We start from the raw sequence: 16,499 nt of genomic DNA, 5'->3' as shown, positions 1-16,499 counted from the left end.
TGGAAACATCCAGATGCGATTGGAGTTAAGGAGAGTTTGGGATAAAGTTAGGGAGTGATGCATATGTAAGGTGCGGTTCAAATCAGGGACGTGGATGAGATCACTTTTGGAACGGGTCCAGTCCTGGGAGCTATGGGCCGGGTGGTTGGGGAAGATCTGGAATGAGTTCTGAAGAACTAGCAGGTCGAGACTCTGTGGTTCTCTCTGTTAGATAAAATTGGGGCATATCCAGTGAAGTGGGAGGGTTCGTATAGAGAATTAGGGAGTGTCTGAAACCAGGTGATAGGGGAACCTAGAATTGTGGCTAAGGGGGTTGTACTTAGACAGCAGGAGCAGAAATGAGGGAATAAACAAAAGTGAGTTCGATGAGGTGTCCACAGACCACGCCCAGCGGCTGTGGCGAGGGGAAGGCATTTTGCATCTCCGTGACTGGGATGCTGGGTGGTACTGTGTCTCTGGCACATGATACTACGTATCAGTAATTGTGGAGCGGATGGTAAATGGCACACTGACAGAAATGGAGGAGTATAAGAAGCACGGGGTTTGGAAAGAAGGTGGTGAATTCAAGTTGGAACATGTGGAGCATTCCAAGCAGAGATGTCCAGCAGGTGTGAAGCAGAGGCACGCACCTCGGTACAGACCTCTTCAGCTCAAGTATTCAGGAGCTGTGTACTGCAGTGGAATAAGGATGAGCAAAGTATTATCTTCAAGGTTACAGAAAAGGTATAATAAAAACATGTAAATTACTATACTGTGAAGCAGAACATGTTAAATGTTTTTTTTAAAAAAAGTGGTTATGAAGTGTTACAAGGATTCAGAGAAAACTGCCATCTGGCTGAGCGGAGATCAGGAAGGCCGGTGAGGCGGTGACACTTTGCTGGACAGAGGGAGGCAGAGTAGGAAGGGTGAGGTCGGAGGGCATGATCCCGGTGGAGGGCCATGAACAAAGGGCACTCGGGTGTAGTATGTCTGGACACCAGCTCACCAGGTTTAGCTCAGCTGTGTGACCTTTTTAGGAGACTCACTATTAAGTGGAAGAGCTAACTGGGGAGGGATGAAAATGAAATCCTGGAAGGTGGGTTTTTTCCCTTGAAATTGAATACTCATTGCTCTTGCTCCCTCCCTGGAAGATGATCAGGGTCAGGAACTCTGACACTCAGAGGAGGAAGCATGCATTTTGCTTGTGGCTTTTGGCTAGCCTTCTGGTCCTCAGGCCCCGCCCTCCCTGCCCCGCTGTGGTCTTCAGGCTCTGCCCTCCCTTGTGGAGAGAGGCCCTGAAAGTTCACACCATACTTGAGATATAACCCAGGGCAGGCTTTATAGAAGCTTTCCTGAAAAAACCAACCAAATAGTTTTTCTTCAAGGATCTCCAGGGAGCTCAGAGGTTGGAGGGAGAGGAGTGGATGAAGTCATTTTGCAATATTTATTTGCATAAAGAAAGGCATTTCAAACATTAAGCATGAGAAAACAGAAGGCCCTTAGGAAAACACAGGTGCAGACATCTCAAATCCAGACATGGGTACAAATTTTAGACTCTGAAAATATAAATGTTGCACTTTGTAGCTCAAAGGATTAAAAAGGAATGGGTATATGTTTATGGCCATGGATAAGAGAAAGAGTTCGGTTTTGTAGTTTAGAAGATGCATTTTCTCATCAAGAGCTTTGAGATCTTCACTGGTGGGTAAATGAGGAGGCGCTGAACCCACTGGTTACTCATGGTAATGTAGCATATGGTGCTTGGAACCTAGCTCCAGAGTAACCTGCAAATATTGGTTCTCGGCTCACCTGAGCCTGTGGTCTTGGCCTTCCAGGACTGTGGGGAGCGTCAAGTACCAGCTGACAAGCTGGGCTTGTCTGTTGCAGAACATTAAGTACTTCTCTGCACACAGCTGAGTGTCCCTCATGAATAGGCGCACTACATTTAGTAAGTATGTCAGGTAGACTTAATTAATTGCACTTGTCGAGCATTTGTCAGGTAGACTCGACAAATTGCACTTGTCGAGCATTTGCTCTGCCAGGTGCATAATAAGAGCTTCACTTAGGTCACCTGATTTAATCTTCCCAACAGTCCTGTCTCCTCCCCACTTTAAAGATGAGAAAATGGAGGCCTAGAGCAGTTGCCTAGCTACCAGGTGGCAGTTCTGAGGCCAGAACCCTGGCAAAGCCGTGGAGTCTCTACCGTCAGGCCAGATGGCCTGGCACACTCATGGAACTGCCTTGGATCAGAACTGAGGGGAAGCTTATCCACAGCGTGTTTATCCTGTAACCTTATAGGCCGTTCAGTATGTAGGAAATGCTGTGGAACCAAAGACGCAAATAATCTGGTATTAAATCTGTTTACCTTTCAGCAGCTTCACAGTTGGAGAACCCATGCATGTGTGTCTCCGTGCCCCTGGGCAGAGCAGAACTAGCAACTTCGCTTTAAGACAAATGCTCGCGGTAATGAACAAAGCTGCTTAGGCCAGTGGTAGGAAAAAATAACACGTTAGCATCCAGAATGATGCCATCTGGAACGAGGTTGCTTTTGCTGCGGTTCTCCCTACACAAAGCACCTACTGACATCACAAAACCACTGAGGAACTTCTTCTAGTCACCAGAGGTGCTAAGCCGCCCTGGGTGAGGGAGTTCGCCTTTGCTGGGGCTTTGGGGAGTATAAGCCCTGCAGACTACCAGCTGGGGTGGGTCATTTCTTCCGCCCTGTAGCAGGCTTGCAGGCCAGGACTCCCGCGGAGTGTGTGCATGCAAATGTGCTCCTTGGCACTCTCCCGGGAAACCCCGAGTTTTGGCTCGACACCCAATCTGACGAGAAAGGATTTTTTTCTTCCCCCTTCAAACCTTGGCCAGGGAGATGAATTCTCAGCAGCCCCACATCCGGAGTGAAATCTGGAAAACCTAGTTCAGAGCTGCTTTTGAAGAAGCTGTCCCAGGGTATTTATTTTAGCAGCAAGTCCCTAAGTATTAATCGGGACTATTGATAGGGAAAATGAAGCTTGGGAGGCCCTTTTAAAAATGTGTTTGTAACCTAAGTACTGGATGTCCACTGTAGAAAACTAAGAATACATTGAAAAGAAAAAATAGAGCCCCTTAATGGGATCCTTTTATGCTTGTACACTAAATCTTGTTTAATGTGTTTATTGGGGCGGGGGGGGGGGGGGGGTTGTGGCAAATTGAAGAAACTATCAGGACAAAAGATGCTACAGACTTGAGTTTTCCACCAGAATGTTTAAGGGAAGGTAACTTGTCCATAGCTCTCACTTTTTAAAAATTGCTAATAAAATTCGCATTAAAGAAAATTAAACAGTGCACAAGACTTGCAGGAATAAGAGTTGTCAAGTTTTCCTAAGAGTGTGAGGGTTGCTTCTTGGTTCTTGGCCAATGCACCTGGCCACGCCGCTAGGCACTGCTGAGAGCAGTCGGGTGATGCCTGTATTAAACTGTCTGTGTTTCTTTCTCAGACACCAAATGGATTGCTTCTGACCCCGAGTCCACTGCTGTCCAGCATACATTTCTGGAGCAGCCTTAGTCCAGTTGCTCCACTGAGTCCTGCCCGGCTGCAAGGGCCAAATACGCTGTTCCAGGTGAGCGTTCGGAAACGAACTCCTAAGGGATGTGTTCCTCAATAAATCCTGCCAGTGGAACAGGGAGTTCTGCCCTGTGTTTGGTTAAAATTTTAAGTTTCCAAAGGGAGTTTACGTTAATGGGGCTGCACAGGAAAGGGTAGCCTTTCAGAGGCAGGCATTTTCACTGGGGCAAAAACGGAGATTCACCTCCGATAGCCATAAACGGAACAGTTTGTTCTTGAAGTGTTCTGGCATTTTCACTGACTATGAAAACTGGAAATTTATTATGGAAAAGGCAAAACTTTAAAATTATATTTTATAAAAACCTCAGAAGATTGAAAAACAATGTCAACAGTGACATTGCTTAAAATGAAAAGTGAATAATTTTTCCATACTACAATAGAAGAGTTATCTATATAAATCCACAATTTACAATCAAGTTCTTCTTCCATAATAAAAAAGTAGTACCCAGGACATTGGGTTAAGAGCTCACTATCTTGTAAAAACTCCCTGTACTGGCTGAACACACTTGCTTACTCACACACCAGGATCTGGGAGCAGGATTGTTTGCTATCAAGTGGAAATCACTATTTCCTCTTTAAGAACCGAAGACCATTCGTTACCGAGAGGTCACCGGGTGAATATTTGTGTAGAATAGAAAGGCTTCTAGGGACAGGAATGAGGCAAAGTGGGATAAAGTGCCTAATTCTAGCCTCGTCTATCTCATCCACCCTGCCCCACCGTGTCGTCGTCCTTTGGATCCTGTTACATCTAGGACTGACCACTTTGTAGTAGGATGGCCCGTTCCACCTGGGGATCTCTAAGCCCCCCCACCCCGCCCCGTACTGCATCTTGAGCCCAGAACTGCATGTTGTTCGCTGTGGGAACAACTGGCATCCAGCACGTTGCCTGGTACACATATGATGCTGAAGAAATTATTGCTGGTTGAATACATGAGTGGATGCCCAAGAATGTCAAGAAATGTCTAAGGAAGGAAGGGTTACAAAAATCAGGTCTTATTTTGCTTGTTAGGGTTAATATTTACCTCCCCTGTGCAATAAGCTGTACATGGTGGGATTTAGGGTCTTATTTGAAGAGGGGTGGAGCTAAGGAGGTTTTGATTGCTATCTTGCTTCTCCGGTTTCCTAGAAGGGTGGAGGTAGGGTATCAGGATGTCACTGTATCCCTGGAGTAATCAGGTTTCTCTTCCTGGCTCTTCTTCCCAGCACAAGAACCTGAGCTACGGTCATGTACAGATGACATATTGATTTAGAGCCATTGTAACTCAGGCAGGGAAACAAAGACTAGAGAAAGTGAGCACAAAGCAGCAAATGTAGCTTTAATATATACATTTTTAGATTAGCAATCATTTGAAGGAGAGCTAAAAAGACCTTATTTCCTGGAAGGCTCCAGGTTGGAGCAGCAGTGCTCTGGTAGTAAGCTCCTGAGCAGGTCAGAAAGGAGTTGTGTGGTACATCAAGGCACTGGCAAACGGAGGTTTCCAGTTGTTTGTATGCAAAAATTATCAGTACAGTAGCTTTATTAATGCAGAAGTGTTACAATGGCTCAGTACACTAAGAAGATAAAATACTACAAAGAAATAATACAATAATAGGAATAAACTTTTGTGCTCACAATTGTAAACCCACTCTTGCCAACCCTTGTGTGTACAGCAAGCTCGGTGGCAGCAGGGACTACACTACTACTCCTAGGCGCCAACACGGCGCCTCCGTAGGGTTCAGTGGACTTTTGTGAATGATGAATGGATGCTCACTTCCCTCCTTACTGGAAATTCTGCTATCTGATTGGTCCAGAGCTTGGTGACTTCCCAAGGAAGCCATGGAGAACTATTACTTGGGAATTCTTTGGCATACCTTGCCTTAGATGCTAAACCTTTTCTAGCCCATTACTCCCCAGAGCAGCTGTGGCTCATGTCCATAGTACTTCTGTACATTTATCACGCTATCTGGAGCTCTGGGGCTTTGGGAGATGTCCATATCCTACGCTTCAGTCAGGGCTGTCAGCAGTGATTCTCAACACAGCCAGTCGGAGGGTGTGTTAATAAAATAGACTGCCAGGCCCCCCAGTTTCTTTCTGATTCAGACGGTCTGGGATGGGGCCAGATGATAACATCACGTTCCCAGTGGCACTGCTGCCTGAGGAGCCATGCTTTGAGAACCACTGCAGGTCAGTCAGCCCTAGTACAGTATGCATGTAGGATTCTGCAGAACAAATTGCTGTATTTAAAAGTTATCTGCTCAAAATTTTAATTTCACAAAATGGACTTGACCTGTCCTTTCTCCTGGAACCATTTAAAATACAGTGGTGGGCAAAAGTAGGTTTAGTTATGAATGTGTGAAACAAGTTTACTCTTGTATTATTACTTTGTATTATTACTTATATATATATTACTGTTTTCCATACGCTCTGTAGACCTGTTGCTCACTCTTGTACACTGTGGGGAAAAAAAATGTAACCAGGTTTGGATGGCTGACAGGGCCTTGGGTCCTGTTTTTGATTCGGGTCCATGAGTCTAAAAAAACACCTTTTAAAAACATTTTTTAAAATATTATTTTGCATAAAATAAGAGCAGTGAGAGTTGAAATTAGCAGCTTTGAAAATGGTAAATAACAAAGCACGGTAAGAGGAATAATACTTTTTCGGGGGAGAATTTTTTTAAGAATGGAAGCCAAACTAATGGCATAGGTTGGGAAGCAGGATCTCAAATGCTCCCTATACTTCCTGATTTTTAAAACTAGATATTTTAAATGACAGATTTTCCAAATTCCAATGAGTATTAACAGTGCCCTTATTCAACTAATGGAAATAATTTTCTTCAAAAATAACCTCTTTCACACACGCTATATAAATGCTTTGGAGGAAGAAAAACAATACAGTAAGTTTGAAATCATGCCGGCAGACTTCCTGTGGTGATGGTTGGAAGAGACCAGCATCCTTAGAGTAACCGCTGATGGAGCTGAGGGTTTTTGCACAGAAGGCCCCATAGAGTTGTTAGAGCAGACACTGAACAATGTAAGGGGAGGAGAGAGAAGAGATTGCCTTTCTGGGAGAGGCAGGCTTGGTAATCCAGAGTGCTTTAGAGAGAGATGACAAAGACACATTGCGTTAAATCTAAAAATACAAGTAAAGTGGGACCAGTTTCAAGTGGATAGTTTAGCATTTTAAATTTGTCTACGGGATGCCCTCCATTTTTGAAACAAATCTGGAATGAGCCTAGGAAGCACAGATATGTATATATATCTTGAGACAAGGTGGGGCTCAGTAAGTTTTCAATTGAAAATGTTTTCTGTAATTTTTAATTCAACAAATCTAACCTAGCAAATATTTATAAATGTTCTGAGGCAGGAACTCACATGTGAATAACAGGTGTGTAAATATAGTACTAGAAGAACCCAATAATAATAGTTCTTTCCAGCTGGGGACTGGACAGAAGCTTCAAGGACTTGAACAGTATGCTCAGGAATTCCCACCTTAATCTCTAAAGTGATAGCCATGGAACGCTTTTAAAGCTGGAGGAAGTAGGACATCTGTTTTAGAAAGATATTCTGGATCCCAGTGTGGAGGACTTAAAGGAAAAGTAGAGAAGGGAAGGAAGATGTGAGGAAATTTACACTACTACAAATACCGAGGGCAGAACCATCTTTTAGATTAGAAGAATGGGAACAGGGAACGTATTTAAAAGGTAGTCTGAGAGGAAGACTTTTAGTTGGGTTTGAGAAGTAGGGAATGAAAATTAGGAAGAAGCAAAGATCACTAATTGATTAAAAAACCAAGTGCTATAACAGTAGTTAACACTCACTGTAGTCCAGGCATTGTTCTAAGCACTTTCTGTGGCTTCTCATGTAATACTCAGAGTAGTTTTATCTGAAGAGATAAACTAAGGCCCAGAGATGTTGCTTCAGTTGACCCAGATCACACGTTAATAAATGGAACTGATTCAAGTTTTAGGATTGTACGACTCACAGCCACCATGCTCACTGACTTAAAAGTGAGCACAGAAGAGCAGGTTTTGTAGGGAAGAGGCATTGGTGGGTACGTCTCAACAACAGGACATGATTGTTGAGTCCAGTATAGGAGAACGGCCGAGGACAAAAGCTTGGGGAATAGTCTGCATTTCAGAAAAGGGACTGGGAAGGGGAAGGAGGATTAGAGCCATTAATGGTGACTGTATATCGGCCAGAAAAGCCAGGCTAACCAAGAGAAACTGTGGCAATTGAGTGTATAGACATATAAAGAACAAAGGGCAGAAATCACTAATGTAGTTTTAAAACTGGAGAGTAAACCGAAAGCTGATTCTTTTGAAACCACCAATAAGATGGATAAAACCAAAATGAGAGAAGATGCAGATAAACTAAAAGAATGAAGATTCAAAACCTCCTCTTCAAATGTTCACTCAAAGTCAACAATTTTCAACTGGTGTGCTGTAAGAATTTTTAAAACATGCAGTATACCCGACTGTTCACTCAGGGGTACTGACCTCTCTCCCCTTAGATAACCAAATAAAAGAATGACAGCAGCCAGTGTGAATGAATCAAAATAATACCTATTTTTTTCCTGTCACATTGGCAAAAAATGTATTTTTTGGTGTGCCGCAGAATGCTAGTAATTAGTTCATGTGTCCCATGAGATGAAAAAGTTTGAAAATTACTCCTCTGAGTCAATGGGATTAGTGGTTAGGAGCACAGATTTGCAAAGAGGTTTTATAACCCAGTTAAAATGGATAAAATGCAATAAAAAACTTAAAATTCCAAAAGTGTCAGAAAACAAAAATGTAGACTATGCCAATAACCATTAAAGAAACAGAAACAGTAATTAAAAAGCACTCCACTCTCTAAGCCCTGCCAAGAATAAATTGGGCGGTTTGGCACAGAAAGCGTTTTAAAACTAGGCATTACTGCTCATTAGTTCTGACCTTTAGCCAATCCTGAACTTATCTGAACTCTTATTTTCTTCTCTATAACTGGGGAAAACAAAAACTTACCTTCCAGGCTCTGGAAATTGAGGGAGATGACAACCATCGATAAACTGGGAGGCACTAGACACATAATGGTAATTGAAATAGCTTGAAAATTACAAAAATGGATTTAGTTGTTCTACAAATAGTTATTGTACTTCTGACATGTTTGCTATTTAGTACTGAAGTGAAGCTTAATATTTAATTCCTATTTAGTCTAGCTAAATTAAACTAGATGAGAGCCCAGGAGATAATTTGGACACACATCATCACAATGAAAATCTATTTAAAGCCTTCAATTATTCTTGTTCATTTGGGAAAATAGCTGTTGTACTTTCAGACCTGGAAGTTATCAAAAGCATGTATTTTATTCTGTTACCAACAGTTCTGAAATTTTTATTCTTTGTTTTCTTTTGTATGGGTGATCTGTGAAGTTTGATATGATCCTTTTAATTAGAAAGAGTACTTTTTCAGCTCCCAAACAGAGATATTCTTGCTTTCTAAATCTTTTTAAGATAAAAATTTCTTCATTTTTTAGTTACTGGGGAAGCATCTTTGTAGTAGTCGGGAAAATTGATGGCCAATTTCAAAATACAGTATTAGAAATTACTGATTTACATGGAGAGTCAGTGGTTTTCAAAATTAACTTTTCTTGAGAGAGAGAGAGAGAGAGAGAGAGAGAGAGAGACAGGAAGGGAGAAAGGGAGAAAGTTGAGAAGCATCAATTTGTAGTAATAGCTTTTCAGACGTGCCCTGATCAGGGGACTCCAGCTGAGCCAGTGACTGGGTTCTGACTCTGGGACCTCAAGAGGCCCAGGTCCACACTCTATCCACTGTGCCACCACCAGTCAGGCTCACTTCTTTTGCTTAATACTGAAACCAGCATTCTATGTATCTTCGAATCTTTAAAACATAGTGTTAGAACATAATGTACTTCAGCAACATATAAAGTACATATTTTTCCTAGTAGAAATATAAAATAATTAGGGACATTTTCTGGGCCTTAGCCTCTGTTGCTGTATGTAATCCTGACCTCACTGTTGTCTTCCAATTACTTTCTGTAAAATAATTTGCAACTTATCACTATGGTTATCTAGCAATATAAAAAATCAAGTTCTTCCCAAAAGATTTGCAATAATTATTTAAAAATCTTTTGTCCTTACAGTTCCCAACACTGCTTAATGGCCACATGCCAGTTCCAATCCCCAGCCTGGACAGAGCTGCTTCTCCAGTACTGCTTTCTTCAAACTCTCAGAAGTCCTGATGACATCTGGCCATAATTAAAGGACTCGTTAACTGATGAAACAAATTTGTCCCCATGGGCTAGTTTACCTGTGGTCATGAGAAGGACTTTGTGAAACGCTCTGTTAATTTGGTTTGCACTTTTCATACCATGGATGGTCTAGATATATGTTAGCATTTTTAAAACTTTTTTTTATATTCAAGTATATATGAAGATCTGTTTTGCATTAAGTGAATTTTAATGTTTTTGTTTTTATATCCTCTTAGCTATTAAGTGTTGAACACTGTTGACAGTGAAGAACTTTCCTTAATGGTTTTCAGTGTAACTAATAAGGATGTGAAGCTTTTTCTCTTTAATTCTGCATATGCTGAACTGTGCTATAACCAGCTGTGCCTTCCTTTGCATTTAGTTTTATGTAAATAGTTTATATATTTTTTAGTATTAAGAGAAAAATGTTTGAAAGACAAAAATTAGTATCAAACAGCGCTCTAGTAGAATTTTATTACTTTTCACAAGTAGGCAATATGAAAGCATATTCATATTACTTTTCCTTTTTTGCTTTCAATTATAAGAATTGCCTTAGAACCTCTTTTGAACTGAAATTTAATAAGTGTAATGTCCAAATAATGTTTTTCTAAGAAACTAAGCCATATTTAGACAACACTCATAAAACGTCCAAAGTGCATTTAAAAAAAAAGGAACTTTGAAACGCTAGCCTCCCAACTGTTTACAATCTTTAAGACTCTTCCCAAACAAAAAAGACCTGAGATGGAAATACTACATCAAGTTTATTCTGTCCATACTCCTGGAATATTTCCTAGGTTAAGCAACTTATTTCAAAAAATTAGCCCTGGTTCTCCTCGTTCTCCACAGAGAATCACACCCCTTGGATACATTTCCTGTATGGTTATGAGTTAAAGGTTTCTCTACACCACGGGAATTATGATTAACATTTAAACATCCTATGCTTTGGAAGAGTCTCAAGATTGGTGATGAACACAAACAACGAAGATACAATTTTGTAACACCAAGTATCTTCATGTGTATAGGTATACCTTTGTTTGTGGAAACTGAAAGGTTGTTACTAAATTTAGGGCGAGAATGAAGGAAATCTGATTACAACAAATATAAAATTCTACAGAAACCTCATCATTGTTGAACTGACCTGATTATGGAACGATCTGGAACACTCAGCAGTAAATTCTTGTAGTGTAGTTTAGAGCAGTGATGATAGGAATGTATTTTCTGTTCCTTCAGAAGAGCAGCAGGCACGCTTTAACGCACTGTTCTGTATGTTATGGAAGTTCTAATGGAAAGAGAACTGGAAAGTGCCTAGTGCTGTCAATTCATGCAGAAACTAATTTGAAATGTGGCTAAATAACTAATTGATCCAAATCAGGCGCTAAATAGCAGGGATAAACAACAAAGCTTGTAAAAACATTTCTTGAATTTTCAAAAAAAATTCTAAAATTTTGTTATGATACAAATGTTGAGTTTTTCAATTGGAATTGAGCATCTCTATTTATAGGGATGTATGCCCTTATGTGGAGGAAAAATCCAAACATTCTAGTATGTAAATTTGAATATATTGATTCCAAACTCCACAGGCTACTATCATGGGCAAAGGATAATTCTGTACTAAAGCAGCTGGTCCAGCTATATTTACCAAACAAAATGTTGGAGCTAGTAAAGGCTTTTGAGAATGCTTCCTATCTTAGTTTCCAGGGAAGGACAACTGCCCAAGTGAAGCAGGAAGTTGCCTAAGGCCACTCAGTCATTGAAGGTAGGACAGTGTTCTCTGCTCAGCCCAGTTCTGCCTCCCCATACTTAGCTGTAAGTGAAAAAACAAACCAAAAACAGTAAACAGGATTAAAAAAACTCAGATAAGAGAAGAACGCACCCCAAATGCAGGATTCTTACAGAGAAGCTAAAAATTTGTTAATGTGCAAAAATTTCAACCAAAAATATTTTAAAATGTAAATGCTGACTAGAAATAATTCAAATGACTCTACATCTGATTCTTGTATTCTCTTCCTCCAGATACTATGATTAACATATAATCTAGCTTCATGTACTTTTGATGGATAAAACAAACTCACTATAACACAGAACTAGATGTATTGAAGTATTCTCCTTATAGATAGCTCTGCCTCATTCTATGTGTGCGTGGTATTTGTTGTGTTTTTTTTAAACCAATTTAGTCAGAAAATAGGTTTCACAGAACACATTAAATTTTTTCTTTTTATATGTCTGCTTGATCCATGTTAAACTGCTAAGGCTAAAGTTTTATAGAAATATAATCTAAACATTGGTCTATTTGTACACATCTTTTTTAAGACTGTAAATCTTCATTCCCTTTCTTATATGTATCAATTTTACTGTTATATTGTTTTTGTTCAATAAATACTTTGTGATAAAAGGTGTGAGGAGGCTAGTGGGCTGGTTTACTTCCATTTACTTGGGATAATCCAAATTTCATTTTTCCATATGGGTACAAGTTAGGAAATAAGTCTTGTCATCTAGCCTTAAATGTGGTATATCTAAACATGCTATGGATACATAACGGATATTTAAGGAAACATATTACTGAAATTGTAGAAAAGGCAGTGACTTTAAAGTGTCCCCATATCTTTTAAATCTTAAGTTCTGTCAGTTGTTTTGTATTGAGATGGAGGAGGTAAGGAGGGGGGTAAATTACCACGTACTCAGCCACTAGTATCTTATGCAATGGTGAAAGATTGAAAGCTTTCCCCCTAACATTAGGAGCAAGATAGGATACCCTCTGCCACCATTTCTAGTCAGCATAGCAGTGAAAGTCCCAGCCAGAGCAAATACATAAATAAATAAATAAATATATAGCATCCAGGTTAAAAGAAAAAAATATTTACAGATGATATCTTACAAGTAGAAAACCCTAAAGAGTCTATGCCCCCCCCCCCCAAAGAGAGCTAATAAACTGAGCAAAACTATAGGATAGAAAATCAACATGTAGAAATTATTTGTTATTCCTACACACTAGCCACAAAAAACCTTGATTTTAAGAAAACCACTCTATTTACAGTATAAAAAAAATAAAAAGGAATAAATTTAATCAAGGTGGCACAAGACTTATATACAGAAAACCACAAAACATTCCTAGAAGACATTAAATACATCCTGTGTTCATGGATTGGAAGATAATATTAAGGTCACACACAGTACTACCTAAAATGACCTACATATTCAGTGCAATTCCTATTACAATTCCAATGACATTTTCTTTTTCCAGAAATAAGAAAAATTTCATCCTAAAATTTATGTGAAATTTCAATGGACCTCAATAGCAAAAAATAAAAGACTCATACTTCTTGATTTATTTTAATTGAGGCAGGGAGGCTGAGAGACAGACTCCCGCGTGTGCCCCAACCAGGATCCACCCGGTGAGCCCCCTATGGGGCGTTGCTCTGCTCACCTGGGGCTGTTGCTCCATTGTTCGTCAACCGAGCTATTTTGGTGCCTGAGGAGCCATGTGCCATTCTCAGTGTCTGGGGCCAACTTGCTTGAATGAGCCACGTCTGTGGGAGAGGGAAAGAGGGAGAGAGAGTGGGGAGGGGAGAGAAGCAGATGGCCGCTTTTCCTGTGTGCCCTAACTGGAAATTGAATCCAGGACTTCCACACATTGGGCTGATGCTCTACTGCTGAGACAACCGGCCAGGGCCTACTTCTTGATTTCAAAACTTACAAAGCTATAATAAATCAAAACATTGTGGTACAGGCAGAAGGACAGAAACACAGATCAACAGAATAGAATGAACCCCCAAATAAACTCTCACATCTATGATCAATTTATTTTCAACAAGAGTGCCAAGACCATTGGGAAAATAGTCTTTTCAATAAATAGTGATGGGAAAACTAGATACTTACATGCAAAAGAATGAAGTTGGACCTTCACTTTATACCATATACAAAAATTAACTCAAAATTGATCAATGCTCTAAAGGTAAGCACTAGAAGTATAAAGCTCTTAAAATGGGAAAATATTTGTGACCTTGGATTTGGCAAATATACCACCTACAGCAGAGGCAACCAAAGAAAAACAGACACCATGGACTTCATTACAATTAAAACTTGTCTATCAAAACGACACCATCAAGAAAGTGAAAGACATTCCACAGATGGAAGGAACTGCAAGTCATATACCTCATCAGGGTCTAATATCTAGAACACACAAGTAGCTCCTACACTCAACAACAAAAGACAACACAATTTAAAATAGGCAAAGAACTTGAACAGACATTTCTCCAAAGCAGATATACAAATAGCCAATAAGCAAGCACATGAAAAGATGTTCAACATCCTTAGTTATTAGGGAAATGGGGGGTGGGGAACAACCCACAGCAAGGTTCCCCTTTACACCAAGTAGAATGAATATAATAATAAAAAAGGAAACTGTTGGTGATGACAAGGAGAAACTGGAACCCTGATCTATTACCACTGGGAATGTAAAATAGTGCAGTTGCTCTGGCAAATGGTTTGGTAGTTCCTCAAAAAGTTAAACATAGAATTACTCAATAATCCAACAATTTACTCTTATAAACCCAAAGAATTTGGAAAACAAAGACTCAAACAGAAGCTTGTACATCAGTGTTCACAGCAGCATTATTCACAATAGCCAAAATGTAGGAAAAACCCAATTCATACCATAGAATATTATTCAACCATGGAAAAAAGTGAACTTCTGACACTTACTACAACATCGATAAACCTTGAGAACATGATGCTAAATGAAACAGGCCAGACAGAACAGGACAAATATAGTATGGTTCCACATATATGAAATATCTGCACTATGCAAATTCAGAGACATAAAAAGTATGTTTGAGGTTACCAGGGACTTGGGGTTTGGGAAAAACAGGAGCTATTTCTTAATGGGTACAGAGTTCCTGTTTGGAGTGGTGAAAATTTTTGGAAATAGTGATAATTACTTAATGTTGTTGTAAATCTAATTAATTTGATTGAATTCTTTATAATGAGTTCAAATGGCAAATTTGGGATCATAGCTCCGTTGCAACTAAAGCCATTTTAGCGCCTGAGGCGAGGCCACAGAGCCATCCTCAGTGCCCAGGCCAAAATTTGCTCCAATGGAGCCATGGCTGCGGGAAGAAGAGAGATGGAGAGAAGGGAGAGGGGAAAGGGTGGAGAAGCAGATGGTTGCTTCTACTGTGTGCCCTGACCGGGAATCGAACCTGGGAACATCCACATGCCGGGGAGATGCTCTACCACCGAGCCAACTGGCCAGGGCCCAAACCACTAATTTGAAAGAATATATGCACCCCTATATTCACTGCAGTGTTATTTACAATAGCCAAGATTTGGAAGCAGCCAAAATGCCCATCAGTAGATGAGTAGACTAAAAAAGCTGTGGTACATTACACAGTGGAATACTACTCAGCTGTAAATAAAAAAAGAAAGAACTCTTACCTTTTGCAACAGCATGGATGGACCTGGAGAGTATTATGCTAAGTGAAATAAGCCAGTCAGAGAAAGACAAGAACCATATGATTTCACTCACATATGGAATCTAATGAACAAAATATACTAACAAAGTAAACTCAGATACAGAGAACAGACTGACAGCTATTACAAGGGATGGGGGTTGGAGGGCTGGGTGAAGAAGGTGAAAGGATTAAGCAAAAACAAACTCAGATACAGACAACAGTATAGTGATTACAAGGGAAAGGGTGGAGGAGGTTCAAGAGAGTAAAGGGGCGATAAATGGTGATGGAAGGAGACTTGACTTTGGGTAGTGAACACAATAATACACAGATGATGTATTCTAGAACTGTACCCCTGAAACAATTTTATTAACCAATGTCACCCCAATAAATTCAATAAAACATTTTTAAACATTTCCAAGTTTCAGTTCTCTTCACTGAAAACTTTCCAGGATCTGAATGGTACTCAAGCATCAAAAAAATATTAAATTTGCCTGACCAGGCAGTGGCGGAATGGATAGAGTGTTGGACTGGGATGCGGAAGACCCAGGTTCGAAACCCCAAGGTAACTGGCTTGAGCACAGGCTTACCAGTTTGAGCATGGGGTCACTGGCTTGAGCATAGGATCACAGACATGACCCCATGGTTGCTGGCTTGAGCCCAAAGGTTGTTCGCTTGAGCGAGGGGTCACTTGCTCTGCTGTAGCCCCCTAGTCAAGGCACATATGAGAAAGCAATCAATGAACAACTAAGGTGCCACACAAAGAATTGATGCTTCTCATCCCTCTCCCTTCTGGGCTGTCTGTTCCTGTCTATCTGTCTGTCTGTCTGTCTGTCTGTCTGTCTCTCTCTCTCTCTCTCACACACACACACACACACACACACACACACAAATACTAAATTCCTTAATGAAGTAAATAAACATTCCTAGGACTTCCTAGGAAGAAGAATTTTAGGTAAGTACTAGATTACATTTATCCACTTTTTATATGCAAAAATCAAACTTATGAATAACTCAAATTTGCAACAAATCAAATCTATAACTTATGAAATCAAAAATATGACTTTATAATTGAATGCTATCCTGTAAAACTACAGATTACTGTAGTTGGGCCAGCACAAATCTAAATTAAATATTGGCACAATGAGACTTTATTACCTTAAGAGTGAGTCCCATAAAAGTAAAGATCCCATTCTGCACAGACCTTCTTTCCCCCAAAAAGAACTGTGACAACAAAACCACATTTT

At 40.1% G+C, this 16,499-nt stretch overlaps 1 protein-coding gene across 2 annotated transcripts in view; it reads left to right on the top strand.

Moving 5' to 3' along the window:
- Positions 1-12,201, top strand: part of ELK3 (ETS transcription factor ELK3) — a 70,545-nt gene extending 58,344 nt beyond the window's left edge. For both annotated transcript variants that reach the window (XM_066357280.1, XM_066357288.1), the window contains exons 4-5: positions 3,456-3,578; positions 9,701-12,201. In XM_066357280.1, the coding sequence (XP_066213377.1) occupies positions 3,456-3,578; positions 9,701-9,799 (222 nt within the window). In that variant the 3' untranslated portion in view covers positions 9,800-12,201. The remainder of the gene's footprint in view (positions 1-3,455; positions 3,579-9,700) is intronic.
- The last annotated feature ends 4,298 nt before the right edge of the window (positions 12,202-16,499 follow it).

Source organism: Saccopteryx leptura, chromosome 1 (genome assembly GCF_036850995.1).
Source record: "Saccopteryx leptura isolate mSacLep1 chromosome 1, mSacLep1_pri_phased_curated, whole genome shotgun sequence".
Classification (NCBI taxonomy): Eukaryota; Metazoa; Chordata; class Mammalia; order Chiroptera; family Emballonuridae; genus Saccopteryx; species Saccopteryx leptura.
Note: the sequence above shows the minus strand (reverse complement) of the source record. Positions and strands in the feature narration are given on the sequence as shown.